This window comes from Mastigoproctus giganteus, chromosome 5 (assembly GCF_048544385.1).
Source record: "Mastigoproctus giganteus isolate SK-2022 chromosome 5, ASM4854438v1, whole genome shotgun sequence".
Lineage (NCBI taxonomy): Eukaryota > Metazoa > Arthropoda > Arachnida > Uropygi > Thelyphonidae > Mastigoproctus > Mastigoproctus giganteus.
In genome coordinates this window covers 100,685,946-100,709,153 of record NC_143579.1, presented here as the reverse complement: position 1 = coordinate 100,709,153, position 23,208 = coordinate 100,685,946, and the positions used below count along the sequence as shown (strand labels likewise).

The 23,208-nt window shown below is 39.4% G+C and overlaps 1 protein-coding gene across 3 annotated transcripts in view; it reads right to left on the bottom strand.

Annotated features, from left to right (window-relative positions):
• The window catches only part of rnh1 (ribonuclease H1), a 190,047-nt gene that overhangs the window by 32,682 nt on the left and 134,157 nt on the right, over window positions 1-23,208 (bottom strand). For 2 of the 3 annotated variants that reach the window (XM_090373367.1, XM_090373368.1), the window contains exon 7: window positions 11,974-12,098. In XM_090373367.1, coding sequence (XP_090229493.1) covers window positions 11,974-12,098 — 125 coding nt within the window. Of the gene's footprint in view, window positions 1-11,973; window positions 12,099-23,208 lie in introns of those variants that run through there. The other variant, XM_090373370.1, reaches the window with a different exon arrangement.

Sequence of the window (23,208 nt, the reverse complement as noted above, 5' to 3'; positions counted from 1 at the left end):
TTGGGAGGAAACAATCAACAATATTCTTAATGCATTATTTCCGATTTGGCGACCTAACTGAAAGAGAAACAGAAAAAGAAATAGCCAAAAGCCACTCACACCATCTCCTGCAATGATTTTATAAATGCTTACAAAGGGAAATTTTTTGCCTTTGCCTGTTCCCATTTCATGGAAACAGGCAAACATACGCTGGTGTTCGAAGAAAGTGCATCACCCCTTAAAATTGTATATGTCGTCCGAATAACATAAGTATATGGCAATATTTCTTACAGACTGCATCAGATATTACTTTTAGCTATATAAGCACTCTCTGCAAGAGTTGCAGTCATTCCTTGATTGTGTGAGGATGGCGAGTTATGTGCAGTTGATGCCAGTAAGAAAGAGTGCTATTGTTGCTTTACGTGAGGATGTTCTTCCCATCATATTGCTTATAGAGGGTCTTGTAATCAGTTGACAGTGAGAAGATTTCTTTCCAAACTCAAAAATACTGGTTCTGCTGATAGGAAGAAAAAAAAAAAAAAAAAAAAAAACTGGACGAAAACAAGTCTCTATGCCAAAACAGGACTGTGTTTTGAAGCACCTATGCCTTAAAAACCGTAAAGCTTCTTTATCTGAGCTGAAAAGAGAATGGGAAGAGCATACAGGAGTGATAGCAAGTGGTAACAATCAGAAGATGCCACTTCAAAAATGGATTTGTAGCCTGTTGTCCTAAGAAGAAGAAGCCCCTCCTCACACAAAAAATGAAAAAGGCCCGATTAATTTGGTGTAAGGAGCATGTCAAATGGACCCTCAAGCAGTGGAAGTCAGTTATTTTCTAAGATGAGAAGAAATTCAACTTCCATGGCTCTGATGGGAGACGAACGATTCACCGTAGACGTGGTGAAGAATATCATCCAGACTGTGTGGTGTCTACAGTGAAATTCCCTACCAGCCAAATGATATAGGGGTGCATTTCTTATCACGGAGTAGGTCACCTCTAGTTTATAAAAGGTTCCATAAATGCCAATGGATACCTGGCTACATTGGAAGGCAAACTGCTGCCAACCATTAAGAGACCATTTCAACCTGCCAAGTAAATGCATCTTTCAGGATGACTCTGCTCCTTGTCATTGGGCAAAAAGTGTAAGTAGGCACTTCTGTAGTTACTTTAGCTTCATTTCTGCATTAGAAGTTCGACAGTAATGCGTTTACATTTGTTACAGGTGAAAAAATGGTTTGAAGAATGGGCCATTACAACTCTTAGCTGGCCAGGAAACAGCTTGGACCTGAATCCTATAGAGAACCGTTGGCATTATGTGGAATCTGCAGTTGCCAGAAAGAAACCAAAGACCCTTCATGTGACACAGAGCAAAATAGAAAGAAAAGAAAATAACAAGTTGAAGATAAAATATGTTTAATGTTAAAATACGTACAGGAAAGTAATACAAAGCTTTCGGACAGTATGTTGCCCTCCATCAGTTTTGACCATTAATCTAAAAATCTAGAAATACAGAACCTACGTGCGTGTAATGGCAGTCATGTAGGGGGAACTGTGTGTATGCAACAATTAGCTGTTAGAAGGCAAAGCTTGTGGCTGTGACACATGGGAACGTTTTAAATGCCAACGTTTGTCAGGCATGAGGATGGGTGCCTCAGTAATGGGATGGACATGACATCCTCTGTTTCTGTTAAAGGAATCGTCACAGCACGAAATGTGCAGTGATTCCAACCAGGCACAGCAACGGTAATGGCAGGACCAATCAATAATCATGACATCATGGCGCGGGTCAATATCGTGCTGGGTAGACTAGAAGTACTCAGCAATGGCTGAGTGTTCCAAGTCCACTAAACGAATAGCTCTTTTGTGTTCAGAAATGCAATTGCTGAACCTCCTGCCATTTTCTCCAACGGAGCAGCTAGTGCAGACACAGCAGGAAATACGGTAGACTAACCCACTCTGCAGCAAGAGGAAAACCAATGTTTTTACTCTGAACACGAGGGATCACAACTTCCTGCCCAGAAGTTGTAGGCACTTTATCCCATGAGCCTTTAAGACTAAAAATCTGTTGTGATACGTTTGAGTAGAATGGAATAAAGGCGGTCATGGCAGAGTCATTACTGTGAATGGTCCTGTTGGCTGCTACATGGTCACCAGCCTGTAGGTAGGTCACACCTATCTAGGGTACTGGTGGGATAGCCACACCTTGCAAGATTTGTCTTGACCCTAGTAATCTTAGTGTGCCTCTCATCCGCAGAATTAGAGTGGGTCCAGGCATGGGTTAACAGGGCTCGCACTGTGCTCAGATGGCTGCACACATGTGCTGACCGGAAGTTGATGAATTGGCCGGCGCATATCGGTTTGCGATAGACTTCAATTGCATACCCTCACGCCGGACAAGGGTATCCAAGTATGTATTGTCTGACTCCAGCTTGATGATGAATTGTATGAAAGGCGACAGAGAGTTAAGGTGGTGCAAAAGTCGGTTGCCCAACACCCGGGGAATAACCACAAACACATCATCCACATAGCGACACCAAAAGGCAATGGGATCTGGTAGACCCACAAATGCACGACCTTCCAATTCCTCCATTGCGATGTTTGCAGTGACTGAACTAACTGGGGAACTCATGGCTGTGCGGTGTATCTGCTGGTAAATGGAATCACCAAACGTGATGGCCCCAACAGTCAAGCACAGTCTAAGGGAGGTGTGAATGTCCTCCGAAGTTATAGCAGTCCTGTTGCTTAGGGTCTGGTTGTTATCCAGAAGTTCCTTGGCACATGTGACGGCTAGTTCAACAGGGATCGAAGTGAGAAGAGACACCATGTAAAATGAGGCCATGACTTGATCATCCTAGATGGATAGGTTACGAATCCGATCTATACATTCCACACTGTTGGAAACAGTGCTGGTGGTCTTGCAACCCATCCCATTTCATCCATCAGTTCTCTCCAACTGTCTGTCCAGTTCTCCCTTGATGTTATTTACATTGTTGACTTCCACTACAACAGATGGAAGCTTGTTTAAACTATCAACAACCCGCTGGCTAAAGGTACATTTCTGCACATCTATTCTACAATTGTCTTTCCTCAATTTGAATTTATGTCCTCTCAGCTGAGTAATCTGAGCAAGAGAAAGAATCCCATCAGCACTGAGCTTGTTCAAACAATTCAAGGCGTTATACACCTCAATTACATCACATCTCAGGTGGGGAAAGAGTAAGCCTGAGATGAACTTAGATAATAATTCGGGGTTGAAGGAGAGGGGGAAGTGAACCGATATCATAACTAAACTCACCTCCTTGAATACATTTTATTTGATAATTATCAGTATTTCGAAGTCCGGTTGGCCTGCCTTACTGAAATCAACTCATGCACACCTTCTCGATGGTAAGCCCTGTTACTTCACTTAGGTGGCAACGAACGTGTAGAGTGGTTCTCTTCATGATGCCTGGTCAGTGTGAAGAGAAAAGACCAAACTCTCCAGCATATGACAGCACAATGAAACAAATGGCCCTCAGTCCCCAGCGGCTTTCACTCCCTCTCTTACGGCAGAGAGAGGATCAGCGTGGAAGCAGAGAGTGCTAAGAATCTCTGGGTACGACCAGGCTGCCATGCACAGAAACTGAACTTTGTCTGTTACAACGTAAGATCACTCATTGGTGAAGACAGGATATTACAGCTGGAAAAGGAGTTAAAAAATGTGAATTGGAATATCATCGGTTTGGCTGAAACAAGAAGAAGAACCAAATCACTTATAAGTTTATCAAGTGGAAATCTGCTGTACACCAACAGAAACAGTGAAAGGAGTGAAGGCGGAGTTCGGTTTCTGGTCCATAAAGATTTAAAAAACAACATTTTGGAATTCAAAAGTACATCACCAAGGGTGTCAAGACTAATACTCAAGATTTCTAAGAGGTACAAGCTAAAGGTTATAATGATTCATGCACCAACATCGAGCCATGATGATGAAGAAGTTGAAGAAATGTACACTGAAACTGAGAGTTTTCTAGATGAACAGAAAACCCACTACACTATTATTATGGGGGACTTCAATGCTAAGGTTGGAAAAAGACAAAACAGCACAGAAAGGGGAACTATAGGAAATTTTGGAATTTGTGAAAGAAATGAAAGAGGTGAAAGACTTGTGGAATTTGCAGAATCTCAAGGACTGTCAGTAATGAACACTTTTTTCAAGAAAAGGGTGAACAGAAAGTGGACATGGCAGAGTCCAAATGGATTAACAACTAATGAAATCGACTTCATCCTCACTAACAGAAGATATATTGTGAATGATGCTACCGTCCTGAATAAGGTAAATGTTGGAAGTATCACAGAATGGTAAGATGTACACTTGATATAGATGTAGGAAAGGAAAGGAAAAAACTGACTCGAGTAAATAATACAAAGGTCTTTGAGATAACAGAAGAGGGAAAAAAGCAGTAAGTACTGGAACTTAAGAACAAGCTTGAGCTTCTGCAGACTGCTCAGGACCAAGATATCGATGAGGAATATTAAAACTTTCTGAAAGTGATAAAGCCCAAGAAACCTACAGGGAAAAAGAAATCCAAAGAAGAAAAAATTAGTCAAGAAACTATGATGAACCACAGGCAACAAATGAAGAGCAAGATAAACACTGACAAGGAGAAAATTGAGTATACTGAGTTATGCAATGCCATTAGAAAGAGACTCAGAGAGGATATAAGATTTAACTCAAGAAAAGTAGAACAAGCATTAAGGGAAAACAAAGGACTTAAATCAGCAGCCACGAGCAGTAATTCAGAAAGACAAATGATACTGAAACTGAAGAATAGCGATGGTGTACTTATAAACAGCAGAGAAGGCATAATTCAAATAGCAGAAGACTACTATATAGAATTATACAAGGAGCGAGGGAATGATGCCAGCAGTGGGGAAGATGGATTGCAAATTAGCAACACATATGACATACCCAATATTCTTCCTGATGAGATAGAACATGCATTGAAGAAAATTAAGAATCAGAAAGCCCTGGGGGAAGATGAAGTTACTGTAGAGTTGTGAAAATTGGGAGGAAGAGACATAACACAAAAACTGGCAAGGCTCTTCACAAAGTGCATTAGAAAAGGTGTGACACCTAAGCAGTGGAATAATGCAATCATAGTTTTGCTGCATAAGAAAGGAGATAAATTGGAAATTATAGACCAATTAGCTTGTTATCCCACATCTACAAGTTGTTCACAAGGGTCATTACTAACAGATTAGAAAAAATACTTGATGAGAATCAACCGAAAGAGCAAGCTGGCTTTAGAACAGGATTCTCAACTATGAATCACCTTCATGTAATATCACAGTTAATGGAGAAAGCAAATGAATATAAAACATCATTATGCCTGGCATTTGTGGATTATGAAAAGGCATTTGACTCCATACACATAAGGCAATGTTTCGGGCACTGGAAAGACAAGGCATAGATACCCCTACCCCTCTCATATATTATGATTTTGAAAAAAATATATATGAGAACGCTACCTCCTTTATTAGACTAGACAAAGTCAGTAGAAAATTTAAAATCGAGAAAGCAGTTCGACAAGGAGACACAATATTTCCGAAGCTGTTTACTGCTGCCCTTGAGGAAGCTTTCAGTAGGGGATTAGACAGCAAACTCAAGTAAAGGACATTATTATCAAAACTAAAGAACTAAAATGGTCTTGGGCAGGAAGCACATAGCTCGAAGACATGATGACAGATGGACTAAGAAAATAACAGAATGGTACCCAAGAGGAGCTAGAAGAAAACCTGGAAGACAACAGGAGATGGATAGATGAAATTCATGAGTTTGTGGGTAGTAAATGGATGGCCATTGCACAAAACAGAAGGAACTGGAAAGTTGCTGGAGAGGCCTTCATCCTGCAGTGGATTGAAAATGGCTGATCATGACGAGTATTTTGAATTATTATTATTAAAATAAATTACCATGGATTTGTGGCTGAAAAAAGTAACTTTAAAACGAGAAGCAAAGTATTGCAACCGTGGTCGATGAAAACAAACAAATACTGTCGCACTTTAAAGTGAGGGTGAACAATTGCAGCCTTTTGTTCCTCAAAAATCCGAAGTGAAAAAACAGGAACCAACTAATAAAAGACAAAAACGAAAGTATGATGAGTTATTTGAATTTTGGCTTTACATGTTTTGGAAATAAAGATGCTCCTGATGCAGTGCTTCATATGTAATAAAATATTAGCAAACAGTTTTTTGGCTCCTGCTAAACTTGTGTTTCTTATGTGTTCCATAAATATATTGCAAGATGAAAAGTGTTCCGTGACTAAAAAAGTTTGAGAAATGCTGCTTTGCAGAATGTGATATATGTACCAAATACCAGTGCATCGCTAGAAAATTGACACAAGGATGCCCCAGGGTTCAGTGCTGGGTCCCTGTTAATGGAACTTGGTGCTGGATGAATTCCTGGAGATGGACACAGGCCTGACAAACAGGTTTCCTTGGCTGACGACCTTGTCTTGTTTGTTAAGACCAATATCAGGGATGTTTTGGAATGGCACATCAATTTAGTGACCAGTACCCTCCAGCAATGAGCAAGTATACGTAAATTAACAATATCCAGCAGTAAAATTAAATCAATTCTGTTACTATGTAACTTGAACAGACAGACATCCACAGATTAAAAAAGCAGATGAAACAATAGTGCTAGACACTGAATTGAAATAGCTAGGTATAATATTTGGTAATAAGTTAATGTTCTACCTACATCTTGTAAACTTAGCTAAAAAAAAGTTAGGAACTATGTTGGTATGATTGCTAAATCAGCCATTCTGACTGAGGACTAAAAAGGACAATTGTATTTATCTACAAGGCGATCTTCCTCTAAGTCATTACCTATGGTGCAGGCGTACAGTACCGCAGAGTCATTCTAGACAGAAATAAAAAGAAGCTAGAGTCCATACAGAGGATTATGCTCTTAACTATCACAAGAGTATGCTGCACCACCACCACTACAAAGATTAATCTAATGGCAGTGCCCCTGCCATTAGATTTATAAGTAATTAGAAGAGGTCTCAATTATAGACTGAAGAAGCAAATCCCAGCTAACACCTTAGGGATCACAATAAACATTGAAGCTGACATAAAACAGAAGAAACTCTCAATCATGTCCAGCAATGCATTTGCATTGCTGGACATGATTGAGAGCTTGTGCCTGTATGCATGTTTGATGGAAAATGTCAGTCTAACCCAGGTCAGAGCTCTTCGTTGCATCCACGTTTCCAGAGACATGATTGAAACCCCCTCCCCACGTTCCTCTCCATTCTATGTATGGGTGCATGTCCAAGTGTGTGAAATGGCTATAGCTAAGTGCAGTGGTCTTGGCTATGAAATTGTATGAATGACAGTCTATGCTTTGGTTGGGACTCTCAATTGCATCCATGTTTTGGACATGATTGAGAGCTGATATCTGTATGCATGTGTGAAATAATGAGTAAATGATATTTGACTGTAAATGGGTGTCTGGGTATATATGTGTGGAAATTTATGTAAGATGGTTCCAAATATGTGCATGTCTGCTATACAGGGTGAGAAATTTGTGTCCATTTAACCTGCTAAAAAAGAAATGTTTGTGTGTGCCTTCCTATTCAGGATACTGCACTGAGTGAAATTAGTGTGTGAGAATGATGAGTACAAGAGACTGTCTAAATGTTCCCTGCATTTGTATATTAAAAAAAAATATGTTCCTCATTCTTCAAGTTGTATAAATGTGTGAATGCTAGATCATCCATGTAAACTATGTGGTAACTGAATGAATGTGATTAGTAGTATAGAAAAGAAAAAGTTAGTTAGTTAGTTATTTGGTTTTTAGGAGCATTAGCAACTAAGGCCATATTGCTCCGGGATATGCGGTGGTCATTCCCTGACCTTTCCGCATCCTCCGTATTTGGTGGTGACGGGCTCGAACCCCGGTCTAATCAAGAAGCGTGTGCTACGCACTGCTGCTCCTTCCCACCTGGCTATGGAGGCGCCTAAAAGAAAAAGTGACTGTATAGGTAGTTGTTCGTATTTAGGGGGGCCTGTGTCCTCTCTGTATGATGATGAATGTAAGAAGGCAAATGTGTGAGTTCTGTAATGCTTTCCAGTTTGTCCCTAAATGCATAAAAAAAAAAAAAAAAAGTGTGTGTACTGTGTAAGTGTGCAGTTGGGCTGAGTACATGTAGAGTGGTGTGTGTATTTCTACAGAGCCCACCAAAACCCCCTGATGAAGTCATGCCTCCCCTCCTTTGAGGTATGGCCTATGACAACGGCTGCAGTTGGTCTGACGGTGTGGGATTTCAAAGAGAGATGTGAAGAAGAGGTGCCGCCTGACAAGCAACACTGCCCTTTCTGTAAAGTAGTGGACTCCTCCATTGACTGGAGTACTAGCTTCCCAGTTAGCTCTTGGATAATTGCTTTACTTGTGCTTTTTGGGCACACCATTCTTCAAAAATGGTATGTGACAGTTATATGAGTATGTGGTGAGTTTATGGATACCCGTTTTTTGTTTTCCTGACTGTTTGGGGGATGCATGATATTTGTCATTTTCTAAATTGCCTTTTTGCACATTTTTGCCTTTTATCACATGATTAAACATGGCTATCCTTATAACTATCATTATTTTCTAGCTGCTACTTATAAACAGCAGAGAAGGCATAATTCTAGATCTTGTTGCAGTAGCATACTGTCTTTACTGTCATTAACAACCCTGCCAACCTTTGTATCATCTGCAAACTTGGACACTAAGCCTGATATACCTTCATTGATATATACACAAAACAACAATGGGCCCAGCACCGAACCCTGGGAGACTCCGCTAATTACGTTAGTTCACATAGAGCAGCGTCCATTTATTACCACTCTCTACCATCTCCCACTCAACCATCAGTTTATTTTTATCTGATTTATCCCTTTATTTGATTTACTGGTTATTTTTTTAAATCCGAGGAAAGACCAAAGGATTCTTAAAATACCTCTTTATAATTAGCAGATCTTAGGGGGGGAAATAGCAGGAGTATTAATCTCAAGCGAGTTATTTTTGTTTTTCAGCATGTACACTTGCAAATCAGCCTGTGATCACACACTTACACGAATTAATGCTTGAAAAATATCATGTTTAATCATGAGTTTCAGAATAATGTCAAGCTCATATCAGAGCAATAATACCGTAGAGCTCACAGTATTATTGTTAAAGTAATAATAATGTCAAGTAACCTCCCACCCAGTGGCATAACTAGGATTTTTTGGCCACCATGCAAAGTTCATTGAGTGGTCCTCCTCACTTTTTTTAACAAGAAACAACAAACCTTATTCATAAAATTATTATTTATAGTCTAAGCTCTTTAAGACATTATAACATCTTATGTGGTTAGTCCCAGCTAATTTCTCATTAATCTAATTCTATTTTATCAACAATTGATATAACGTCCTTCAGATATAACAACCGTTTTTTCATTTCCCTGTGGGGTCATTATACAGGGTGTTTCAGTTAAACGTTTCAGAACTTCTAAGAGGGGTAGGGTACATCCTGACAACTCGAAATCATATAGCAATGTGGGGTCGGAAATGCTTTCCTGAAGCGGTGTTGTACACAGAAGCACCATAAAGAAAAGAGACTGTAAGTGAGAAATCGTTTTAATAATACATGAAAAGAAGCAAAAGGTACATGGATTAAAGTAAGTGTTCAAAGTTTCTTCCACGGGCTACAATGCACGCCTCACATCTCCGACGCATGGACATCCGAACATTCTGGAATACTCCAGGCGAATTTCGAATTTCTTGAACAAGAACGCCAAGTTAGTAGGATGGATGATTACATGAACGCAGAGTTAGCCGATATGCATTTGGCGTACGGGGCTGCAAATTGTAGTGGGCCAGCCGCACAGCGTTTGTACGCGGAACGATATCCGACGAGGCGTATTCCCAGTCATAATTTCTTTGCAAGACTGCACCAGAGGTTAGCTGAGAGAGGTTCATTTGAAAGAGCTGACAGGGACAGGGTAAGAACAGCACGGACTCCAGCCGTCGAACAGAATGTGCTGCAGCATGTACAGGGGAATCCAAGAACGAGTACACGAAGTCTAGCAAACGCAGTCGGGGTTTCCCATTGCAGCGTCTGGAGGATTCTCCGAGAACAAGACATGCATCCGTTTCACGTGCAGCGTGTCCAGACACAGCAACCGGAGGATTATGCACCTCGTATTGCTTTCGCACAGTGGTACCTTGGAAAATGTGCTACAAATCCCCTTTTTCCCGCTGAAGTGTTGTTTTCCAATGAGGCATCCTTCACAAGGGAAGGAATTTTCAACACGCATAACGACCATATCTGGGCGGTCGAGAACCCGCATGCAATACGACGTCGTGCAGCACAGATTCGATTTTCGGTCAATGTATGGGCTGGTATTATGGGAGATCACCTCATCGGACCTTACCTGTTACCGTGTCGTCTAACCGGACCTATCTACTTGATCTTTCTGCAGCAAGTATTGCCACAACTTTTGAGAGATGAACAGATTTCTGCATCGACGCAACAGACAATGTGGTTCCAGTCGATGGAGCCCCTGCCCATTATAGCGGAGATGTTCGTAACTACCTGGATGTCACATTTGGTCAACAGTGGATCGGACGTGGTGGTCCCGTGCGTTGGCCTGCTCGGTCACCCGACCTATCATGTCTTGATTTTTATTTCTGGGGTCATATGAAATCGCTAGTTTATGACACCCTGTTGACAATGCTGAGGAGCTGGTTGCAAGAATTGCAGTAGCTGCCGAAGAAATTCGAAATTCGCCTGGAGTATTCCAGAATGTTCGGATGTCCATGCGTCGGAGATGTGAGGCGTGCATTGTAGCCCGTGGAAGAAACTTCGAACACTTACTTTAATCCATGTACCTTTTGCTTCTTTTCATGTATTATTAAAACGATTTCTCACTTACGGTCTCTTTTCTTTATGGTGCTTCTGTGTACAACACCGCTTCAGGAAAGCATTTCCGACCCCACATTGCTATATGATTTCGAGTTGTCAGGATGTACCCTACCCCTCTTAGAAGTTCTGAAACGTTTAACTGAAACACCCTGTATAGAGCTTTGACTGTATAACGTATACTTTAATAAAACAAAGCTAAACTATTAAAAACTGCCAAAAAAACTCGTGCATCAAAATAATAAATTTAATAATCTATAATGAGGTTAATTTATAAATTTGGTTCTTATTTAAAATCTATCTTACTTACTTTATATTTGTAAAATCGCTAATTAGATTAGTGTCCATTTTGGCAACTTTGTATTCAGTAGCTAGTATAGCAAGGGCATTTAATGTAGTTTGCCCTACAGAATTTCTTTTGTGGTCTTTTATTATTTTTAATTTACTAAATGACCATTCAACACTAACCATTGCTGAAAATTTAAGAAATAACACATGGTAGCTCTACTATTATATAATAATAATATTAATATTATTTGATATAGTTTATTTTCTAAAATATTTTTATATAAAAAAAAAATATTCGGACAGACCCCCAAAGTGGAAGTCTATCTTGATAATTTTCATGGGCTCTTGTGTTTTGTCCTTTAGAATTTCTACTGTAATTGCTATGCTCCCCACAACCCAAACAACCAAATTAATCTAGACTACTGATAATTTTCATCTCCAAAAGAAATACAGTACAAAGAAACAGGGTTGGCACTTTTAAAATCTTATATCCAACAATATATACAACTAATGAAACCTTTCTATATTTATCAGTTATATACTTTCTATAGGAACAGCTGAGTTAACTGATAAATTTTTCAGTATCAAGTATCCTAGTAACAGCTTCTACTGTTATGCCATAGGAAAACATGTAAGCCATTTATGAGTTGGAGAGTACAATCTATATGAAAGCATTAACTAATTAATCAGCATGAAAAGTAAACAGAACAGCAATTAATGACAGAAATAATCAGAGGTATTCACTTCTGAGATCATAAATGCAGATACTTACCCACGTAACATTAAGTCCTTCTCTAGCCTTATCAAGGGCTTCAAAATCTTCCCTATTTATTACTGGTTTTTTATTTATTAATTTCCAACCATTTTTTTTCCACCTTTCTATCCATCCATTAATTCCTATTTGTTGAAAAGAATGTACAAATGAATAATATTATTCAAAAGTGCCAGAAACTTGAACTTTCATTAGTTTTTGTTTAAAACAAACTGGATATATTGTAAAAGCATCTCACAATAAGAAACTTAAATTAATCCAACAGAAAATTCATCAATAAATATGAAGTAGAATTTAGAACAACTTCTGACAAGTATGAAAATTAATAAGCAAGGTAATTCACATTGTATTACATTTAAAGCACATCTGACTTTTTAATTTCTTAAATTAATAAGTTTTGTATTTTTATACACAATTATAAAATATAACCTGGTTATATTTTATAATTGTGTTATATTTTATATAAAATATAAAATATAACACAAATATAACCTGGATGTATTAAAATAAATAACCCAATATATCTAATGCTTGGTTATTGTACATCCAATTAATATAGTTCCATACTGATATCATTTGTCTGATACCAACATATATATATCCACAATTCTGTACAATTTCATGACTTTGGTGCACTGTGATGTTGTCCTTATAAATGACTATTGTAATTGTACACTCCTCTGATCATCCTGGAGTATTATGAGATTAGAAGATAATGTGCCTTATATATCTAAAAGTGAACTAAAATTGCTGTTGTAGTAAGGCATTCTCAGTTTTCATAGTTTTAGTTAAACAATTTGTAGAAGGGTTTTTTAATATATGGTTCAGATGAAGATGAAATGAGAAAATAAAATGATAGTAACCCTGAATTAACATTAGTAGAGGCACATGATGCAAGAAAGCAAGCTTATACAGCAGCAGCCAAAAAAAAAAAAAAACAGCCCTTCCCATTACACTGATCCATTCATTCCAAATGTTTGTCTAAGTTCTGCCTTGAATTTATGTAAGCTATCAACTTCCACAACAACAGATGGAAGTTTTGTTCTAGCAATCAAATACCTGCTGGCTAAAGGCAAACATTCGCACATCTATTCTACAACTGCCTTTCCCCAGTTTGAATCTATGCCCCCCTCAGGTTTGTAATCTGAGCAAGAGGAAGAATCCCATCAGCATTGAGCCCTCAATTCATTCAAGGCCTTATACCTCAATCAGATCGCCTCACAGGTGCCTAGTCTCCAGAAGCTGCAATTTGCAGAACTTAAGCCTTTTTTCATAAGAGCACCCCTTTGTTCCCTTCCCCAGTCTTGTTGCTCTTTTCTGTACTCATTCTAGCAACTCAACATCCTTCCTAAAATGAGGCTTCCAAAACTGTACGCAGTACTCAGGGTATGGCCTGACCATTGCCTTATGCAGGGGGATAATCACCTCCTTATCCCTGCTCACAAAATTCCTGTATATCATTGACAAGACCCCATGAACATGGCAGCCTCTCTGCACCACTCAGAAAACTTAATATCTGACTGCACAATTACATCCAGGTCTCTTTCATTCTCCACTAGAGTGTAATACCACATAGTTGGAAAATTTCTCTGGGGTTACTGCTACCAATATGCAGTACTTTGCATTTGTCAATGTTAAAATTCACCTACCACTTCTCAGCCCATCTATCCAACTTTTCTAGATCCTGTTGCAGTAGCATACTGTCATTACTGTTATCAACAACTTTGCCAACTTTTGTATCATCTGCAAACTTTGACATTAAGCTTGATATACCTTCATCAATTTCATTGATAAATATACAAAACAACAATGGGCCCAACACTCAACCCTGAGAGACACCACTAATAACATCAGTGCACGTACAGTAGTACCCATTGATTATCACTCTGTCTTCTCCCACTCAACCATCCTTTTATCCATTGTAGCAACTTGCTCTTAAGGCCATACTGCTCCAATTTGTACATGTGCAAATTTTTATGTTTGATATTTGTTGCACATGTCCAACATGTGCAACAAATATCAAAAGCTTTCCTGAAATCCAAGTATATATCAAAATTATTTTTTGCATCCAGTTCCTTTGTGACCACATCATAGTATCCAATAAAACTGGTCAGACAAGCCTTTCCCTAAACAAACCCATGCTGTGTCTGAATTATTACTGCTGTCTTAGCTACTTACCGCAATGCTTCTTTAACCAGTGACTCCATTATTTTCCCTGAAAGAGTAGTCAAACTAACAGGTCTACAAGTACTCGTGTCACCCTTTGATCCTCCCATTTGTGAATTGGAGTTATATTTGCAAATCTCCAGTCTGTGGGGACTTTCCCCAAGTCCAAGGATGCTCTCATAATTATGACTAAGGGTTTGCTTACTTCCTGTTCCACCTCCTTTAATATAACTGGATAGATCCCTTCTACCCCAGGTGCCTTTCTTATGTTTAACTTGAACAATTTCTCCTCCACTTTGCACTCAGTTATTACAAAATCATTTAACTCCCTGTTAGAATTTGAGAAACATCTCTTTCTCTCCTACTTGAATAACTCCATGTGTGAAAATGCAAAATACTCCTTTAGTTCGGCAGCTATCTGAGAATGATCATCTACAATCAAACCATTGGTATCAAGTGGCCCAATCTGATTCATCCTCTTCCTTTTAGAGATTATATAAGTAAAGAGGTCTTTGCTGGTTTTCTTTGCATCCTTTGCCAGAGATTTTTTATAATCTACCATCACTTGCCTAACCTCCTTTGTGATTTCATTACAGACTAGCTTGTATCTACCATAGGCTTCTGTGTCGCCTGACAATTTATGTGCATCCCATGCATTTTTCTTCTTCACCATGAGTCTCATTAGTTCATCTGACATCCATTTGGGCCTAAACATAAAGCAGTCCTACTTAGTTTTAACAAAAAGCCTAGTAGCTTCCAAAATTACTTCCTTGAATGCTTCCTATTTAGAATTTGCTGTTGGTAACATCATTAGTTGATCCCACTGTATAGAACCTAAAAAATCTGAGACAACTGTAGTCGCCATTACGAAAGCAAAAACCCTTCCCATTACCTCTAATGGCAGTTAGATCTTTAAGTAAATCCTACCTAGTGGTTCCTTTATCTGTAAATTCTTAATGTATGAATAATCACTGCTGATAATCAGATCAAGGGCATTTCTCTCTCTTGTTGCCTCTCTAACATGCTGCTGTAGAAAACAATCATCCAATAAATCCACAAACCCTTGCTAGTGTGTGAGTGACCAACCCACATGTTTCAGTCTATATCTGGGAAGTTAAAATCCCCCATTATAAGACACTGATTTACTGGCCCACTCTATTTCTCTGTATAATTGTTCATTGTACTCATCAGAGTTATTAGGCCTATAACAAACTCCTACCCTCATTTTTGCTTTCCCAATGCTCAGATCACACCAAACTGACTCAACATTGCGCTGTCCATCTATGTCATCTGTATGCACTTCCTTAGATTTTTGTTTCTTGACTAACAGCATAACCCCTCGTCTCTTCCTATCCTGTCAATCCTTTCTGTACACATAGTACTACCCAAATTCCAATTCTGCATCCCTTATATGTGAGTGGCACCACGTCTCTGATATCCAAACAATATCCACCTTGGATGTCTTTTTTTTTTTTTTTTTTTTATGTAAACCCCAAACACGAGAGATATTAGAACCTACAGTACTTAGTACCGTGCTTGGGTTGGAGGTTGAGAAGACGAAAGAAGATATTTTTTGACATTGGACTTGAACTTCTGTAGATTGTAATTTTCAGGAAATACGTATGAAGGAAGGTTGTTCCAGAAAACAGCAGTTGAATGAATAAACGAGGAAGATGAAAAGTGGGTTCTGTGGGTTTGAAGTTGGACAGTAAATGGATGTTGGCTGGTGGCGGCGGCACGTGTTCGGACTGTTTTGAAAGAGAGAGTGGGAATTATAGAAGCCAATTCAGAAGAACAGTGCCCATGGAAGTATCTGTAGAAGAGGCATGCAGAAGAAACAGTACGTCTATGAGACAGCGAGTGGAGAGACTCTGTTAGAGATGAATCATTAATTAACCTAACTGCCCTCTTCTGAATGGAATAAAGAAGCCTGAGAGAGGTTTTGGGGGCACCACCCCAGATGTGGAAACAATATTCCATGGCAGGGCGGATTTGCGATTTATACAGAGTGAGCAGCTGTTTGGAAGAAAAGTAACGCCGAGAGCGAAAGAGAAAACCAACTTTTTTAGATGCAGAGGAAGCAATATTTGTAATGTGCTTGTGCCAAGAGAGATTAGAAGTCAGGGTAATCCCCAAAAGAGATATATTATTTTGCCTAGAAATCGGAGTGTCACTAAAGATAAGCATAGGAGCAGAAGAATCCTTTTTGCGAGATATAAGACAAGACTGAGTTTCAGAAGGGTTGAAATCAACTAAGTTGTCTTTGCCCCACTGGAGAATTACCTGAAGATCGGCATTTAAGGAATTGGTAGCAGATTTTCGAGATGTTGAAGCTGATTGAGCAGGACAAGGTTTCTCAAAATGGAAAGTTGAGTGCAATGTGCTATCATCAGCAAAACTATGGATAGGATTTCCAGTCAGTGGAAGAAGGTCATTAATACACAAGAGGAAAAGAACTGAACCTTGGGGGACACCAGCATTAGTGGAGAAGTTAGAAGACAGAGAGCCATCTACCATCACCCTCAGTGAGCGATCAGAGAGAAAACTGGATAACCACTTAATAAAAACAGTTGGCAAACCATAAGATGGAAGCTTGTTTAGAAGACCTTTATGCCAAACACGATCAAAAGCCTTTGAGATGTCAAGAGCAACTACTTGTGTTTCCCTGAACCTTTCCATTGAATTAGTCCATAAATGAGTAACATAAGCCAGAATATCACTAGTGGATCGACACTGATGGAATCCATACTGGCGATCGTTGATCAGGTGGAAGGTTGCTAGGTAGTTTAAGAGTTGGCGGTTAATTGATTTCTCCATTACTTTAGAAAGAGTAGAAGTAACTGCAATGGGACGATAATTAGATGGGAGGGATTTGTCACCCTTTTTACGAACTGGCTGGATATGAGCAAATTTCCAAGCAGAAGGAAAAACACCTTTGGAATAAGAAAGTGAAAAAAGGCAAAAAAGAATAGGAGTAAGTTCAGGACCACAGGTTTTGAGAACAAGTGGAGAAATACCATCAGGACCTGGTATTTCTTAGCATCAAGATTCATCAAAATCCTTCTGATATCCTTTTGATGGAAGACCACAGGAGGCATTGAATGGAGCGTATTGGGAATGGTGGGAGGTGGTTTACCAAGATCATTAATACATGAGCTGGAAGAAAAATGGGATGCTAGCAGGTCAGCTTTATCCTTGGCTGAAGTGACAACAGAACCATCATGTTTGGACAGAGGTGGGAGCAGAGATGGGCAAAAGTTGCGGCCAATAGCTTTGGCAAGAGCCCAGAATGCTTGGCTACCATTAGGGCAAGAAGCAAGTTTTCTACTCTTAGCCTGTTCAAACTCTAGTTTGGACTGATTAATAACTAGTTTACAATTGTTGCGAGCTTTGGTGTAGGCAGAAAATGAAACTGAAGAATTAGAAACAAGCCAATTACGATATGCAACATTCTTCTCTTGAACAGCCTTAGCACATTTATTGGAAAACCAAGGTTTAGATAAAGGATGAGATTTTAAAGTGGAGTGTGGGATAAAGGATTCCACTCCTGCAAGAATAATTTCACTGACACGATCTGAGCAAACATTGACATCAGAAGTTTTGAAACAGTAATCCGACCAAGGAAAAGAAGAAAAGAAGTCTCGCAGGTCATCCCATTTTGCATTCTTGTAATGCCAAACAGCAGGAGGTTGGGAATAGCCATGAGATAAAGGTTCCATTGGAGAAGAGACAATCACCAAGTTGTGATCTGAAGTTCCTAAAGGACCTTTCATTTCGACCGTGTACTTAGAAGGGTTGTTTGTGAGAAAAAGATCAAGCGTATTGGCTGTATGATTAGGATTGTCCGGTATTCTTGTAGGTAAATGAACAATCTGTGCTAGGTCATTAGTAATTGCAAAAGCCTCAGCATCTCGACCTGCTGGGTCGGTGTGACTAGAAAACGGAAGCCAGCTGCAGTTGTGAACATTAAAATCACCAAGGAAAATTACCTCACTGTTAGGAAAGTTGGACTGGAGAAAGTCAAGTTGCAAAGAGAGAAAGTCAAAGAGCTCCGAGTGATTAGTGAAGTTGGGAGAACGGTAGAGACAACAGATGAATTTGACACAATGAGGTAGAGAGATTTTAAGCCAGAGAAGATCAAAGAGAGGAGATTCCAAATTGCCAAGTCTCTGACAGGGAATATCAGAACGGACGTATGCACAAGTACCATCTTTGAGGCGAAAGGAATCATACAGCGATTAATTTGGGCATCTGAGATGAGCAGTAGATGAATCAACCGATAACTGAGATTCTGTCAGAAAAAGTACATGGGGTTTGGCAGACTGCAAGTGGAAATGGACATCGTTGAGATTAGAATTGAGACCACGTATATTTGTGAAATGAATGAGGAAGTGCTTGGGAGGCTTAGCAGCATTTCTTATTCAGCACTTCAAATTTATCAAATTTATTTACTATACTCCTAGCAGTGGTGTACATGCAAGTATATGTGCACCTGTTCTTACTCTTAGTTACTCTAGCACAGTCCATGTATTTACTTGTTTCATGATCCCCCCCCCCCCCCACCAGCAGTTCCTGAAATCCCCAGCAACTGGCTTTCCGGGGCTGATGCTCATTACAATTGAACCAGTGCAAGAATCATTTCCACCTCTGCCTGTGGCTACTGTTAATCTATTAGTCTGTGAATCCCCCCAAGATAGCAGTTTTCCGACCCACCTAACATTGCCTTGATAGCATCAGCAAATATTTTTGCACCCCTTCTATTTAAGTGTATCCCATCCTTGTAGAAGGAATCTCTCCTGTTAACAAGCACAGACTACGCTGAGAAAAATTCTACCCCATGATCTCTGCACAATCTCTCAAGGGCCGAATTGATTGACAAGGCTCTCATTATATACTCCCTCCTATCGTGTCTGGGCAGGATTGCAGACACTTTCAAATTTAACTGTAACTCGCGACTTTTTTTTTTTTTCAGCATTTACCTGTAATTGCTTAGTAATCTGCAGATCTCTTACAAACTTAATGTCATTAGTGCCAACGTGTACAATGATATCACCTTTTGTGCCCTTAAAAGATGATATCTGCTCTACGTCAACAACTTTTTCCCCCTGGCAGACATACCCTGGTCCTATTCCACCTATCCTTTTTGCACAATATATATATATATATATATATATCTATATATATATCCTGTTTCCCTGACAACTGAGTCACCAACAATAACTAGCTCCTGTGGGACCAGTGCATTCTGCCCTGAAGGTTGCCACTGTATTGCCTGGTGCATAAGAGTGTGCTCTGGCATTGAGGTGGGCAGCTGAGAACCTGATGTGCCTGCCATTTTAATTCCTTCAAGGGCACCCACCCAACTCTTCAAGCTCTCAGAGAAGTCCATCAAAATGTTGAGCTGACACCTAATTTCTTCACATTCTCTGCACCTAGCACACTCACAAAAAGACATCCTCTATGGCAAGATCATGTCCTGTTTGAGAGAGATCTGCGAACATGTCGCATTTTGCAGATTTTTTTAGACTGTGATGCGTTGGAGAATCGTCCCCTACGGTTCTCCTGCGAACCACAGCACTTTCGTTACTTTGCTCAAATTGCTTTGCTGCTCTAATCTGGAGGATGATTTCCGTTTAAATACAATTTAATTAACAATAAAAATGAAAAGGATTTATACATTTAATTGATTAATTGCTAATACCATACTAAGTTAACAGATTCCTACTACAGTGCTACGTATTACATTATGCCTTACACTTTCAAGTTCGAGATATATGTAATGCTATTCCGTATCGATACTACACAATAGCGGCAAGTTTTACCGACACTAAGTAATAACTCACAAAATTTCTATCTAAGTTTGAAATAAACTAAGTATCGTAATTAGGAATATAAAGCTACTTCTAGAAAATAAATTAATATGCCAATTTAGTCAATAAAATGGTAAAAATTTAAAAAAAACTTCTCTATTAGCTGGAGGCGTAAAAACTTCTCCTGCACCGAGCTCCATAGGTGGCTTGAAAAAGGGAAAAAAAAAAAAAAAAAAAAAAGCAATTACTTTTGAAGAGAAAATGAAAATAAGAACTGAAAGTGGTAAAGGCATAGTGTTTATTGGTTGTGAGTTACTGTAGCACATTTGATAAGAAGTATAATGGAAGAAATGTATATAAAAATGGATTTTAAAGATATGAAATGATGAAAAATATTTGTAGGCATCAAATCGCAGTTACCCTCACAATGATCCTGAGAAGGAGAAAGAAAGCTAAGAGAATCTGAAAACTCACAGGGTTGTTGTTGTTTGGTTTTTAGGAGCATTAGCAACTAAGGCCATATTGCTCCGGGGATATACAGTGGTCATTGCCTGACCTTTCTGCATACTCCGTATTTGGTGGTCACGGGCTCGAACGCCGGTCTAAATCAAGAAGCGTGTGCTATGCGCTGCTGCTCCTGCCCACCTGGCTACGGAGGCGCCAAAACTCACAAGGAGAAGATGAGTAATCTCGATGCATCATGTGAACTGGGGATAGTGTCAAAGATGTGAAAGACTGTTTGAGCTTATTAATAGGTGGAAAGATAATGCAATTGGCAACTTCAAATTAAAGACAATTTTAGTGTATCATAGTGAGAATCCACAGACTTTCAAAAATGTCTGAAAGTTCTTCACAGCAGTAATTTGGAAATCAAATTAAAAAAAAGCATGGGTTACTACAATACTTTTCTTAGACTGGTTTCTGCACTATTCTGTAAAATATTTGGTGGAAAAGAACATGCCACCGTTAATGACAAGGAATTGTTAATCCTTGACCATCCTTCTCATACTGTGGACTCTCACTCTCAAGTTAAAAGTAGTTCCTTCTCACAATCTCAATGCCTTACTTCAGCCTATGGCTCAAGGGGTCATTTTCACCTATAAGCATTATTATAGGAGAGGAACTATGGATCAGGCTACTGCTGCTACTAACTGGAAGGAAGCAACAACTGTCTTGTTGCTTCCTTCCAGTTGGAACCAGTTTTGGAAGGAATATAAACATCTTTATGGCAATAAGAAACAATGCTTCAAGTTGGAAAGATATCAGGCAATGCATTATGACAGATTGTTGTAGAAACCTTGCCCACAGTTTGTTCATAACTATAAAGATTTCCAATGAATGCAAGAAAATGTCACAGAGGAAATTTTAGACATGACAAAACACCTTAATCAGGAAGTGGATACTGAAGATGTGAATGAGTTGCTGGAGTCTCATAGAAAAGAGCTTGAACCTGAAAATTTAAGCGAAATCATAAAATTGGAAGAAACAAGAGGAGAGTATTTTGATCCCAGTATTGAAAGAAGCAGTAATATTTTCAGAAGCCTTTCGATGTCACTGTTTTCTTAAGATTCTTTATGATGAAATGCTGAAGTCAGCTTTCTTTGAATGAAAATTTCAAACAGGAGTAGTTTATCAGGTATGTACAGTAATTGTATTTATCTCTCTATACATTAAAAAAAAAGTTTTCCTCTTAGTGATAATTATTCGAGCCAATGGGAGAAGAGAGCGAGGCAATTACATCACTACAAATGCAATTAATTATTGACAACTGCCTCCATAACGTTCACCAACCTTGTGCACGTGATTCACATTTGATGTTCCGTTGTAACATTTTTTGTATATTAATGAATATTGTATATTTGTAAAATAGTTTAGTCATTTGTAAATATTTTAAATATTTGTATAGTTAGTAAATATTTTAGCCCTGCTCTTTTGGATGCAACAATATTCTTCATGCATTATGGAACCCGAAGCAAAAGGTCTTCTCCTAAGTGACCTATGTAAACACAGGTAAATAATTACATAGTGATATTTATTCAAACTTGAAAATACTGCGCACACTACAAATGCACAGGTAAATAATTACATAAGCCATTTCCTGATTAGATATCAATCACATTGACACAGTGATTTTTTGCTTGACAGCACCAGGGATCTCCCCCAACTCAGTGTTTTTACTGTGTGTAAAATACAATACTCTGCATAAGGCCAGGGTGTGTGTTTTATGAAGCATTAGTGTGGGTTGCATTGTTCCTCTGGCCACTTAGCCTGGGGGGCTGTGGAGAGCCACTAACAATCCCAGTTTCCGTCACCGCCATGGAAAGGCGGGCCAGGACACATTAAGAGAGAAGAAAGTTCTGGCGGGGTGAATCCTGGAGTAGCCTAGGCATCCAAGAAGAGGCCCCCCCCCCACAAAAAAAAAATTATTAGAAAGGAGATAATGGGGAGATAGGAAGAAAAAGAGTGGGATAAAAGGGGTAGAGGGCAGAGGGAACAGTGTTGAGGTACTCACCTGATTAATAGGGGGGACTGCAAGGGGACCCCTGGCACAGGACACCCATCCTGGTCCAGAGGGTGGGAGTTTAAATTGGGTGGTGGGGTGAGCCACCAGGCAAAAGGGGTAGGGGCCACACAGGGTAGGTCAAGGAGACTTAACCACCCCAAGTGGCAGGAATAAAAGAACATAGGGAAAAAGATTCTATGGTGGAGCCTGCTTTTTGCATCTCTGCCTACACTGGCCTGGGGGTTAACCTAATGGCCAGTGTCAGTATCCCACACCATGCCAGCTAGAAAAAAAAGCTACAGCATGGTGTCAGCTTGGATAACCATGACCCTCTCTCTCTCTGTCTTCTCCCACTCAACCATCCCTTTATCCATAGCAGCAATTTGCCTCCAATGCCACACTACTCCAATTTGTGCAGCAGTCTTCCATGTGCAACAGTATCAAAGGCTTTTCTAAGATCCAAATATATGATATCAAAGTTATTCTTTGCATCCAGTTCCTTTGTGACTACACCATTGTATCCAATCAAATTAATCAGACAAGACTTTCCCTTAACAAACCCATGCTGTGTCCTAGCTATAGCTGAAGTCTTGTCTAGATGATCCTGCAATGCTTCTTTAACCAGTGCCTCCATTAATTTCTCTGGAACAGAAGTTAAACTAACAGGTCTGTAATTACCTGTGTCTCCCTTTGATCCTCTTTTGTGGATTGGGGTCACATTTGCACATCTCCAGTCCATGGGTACCTCCCCTGAGT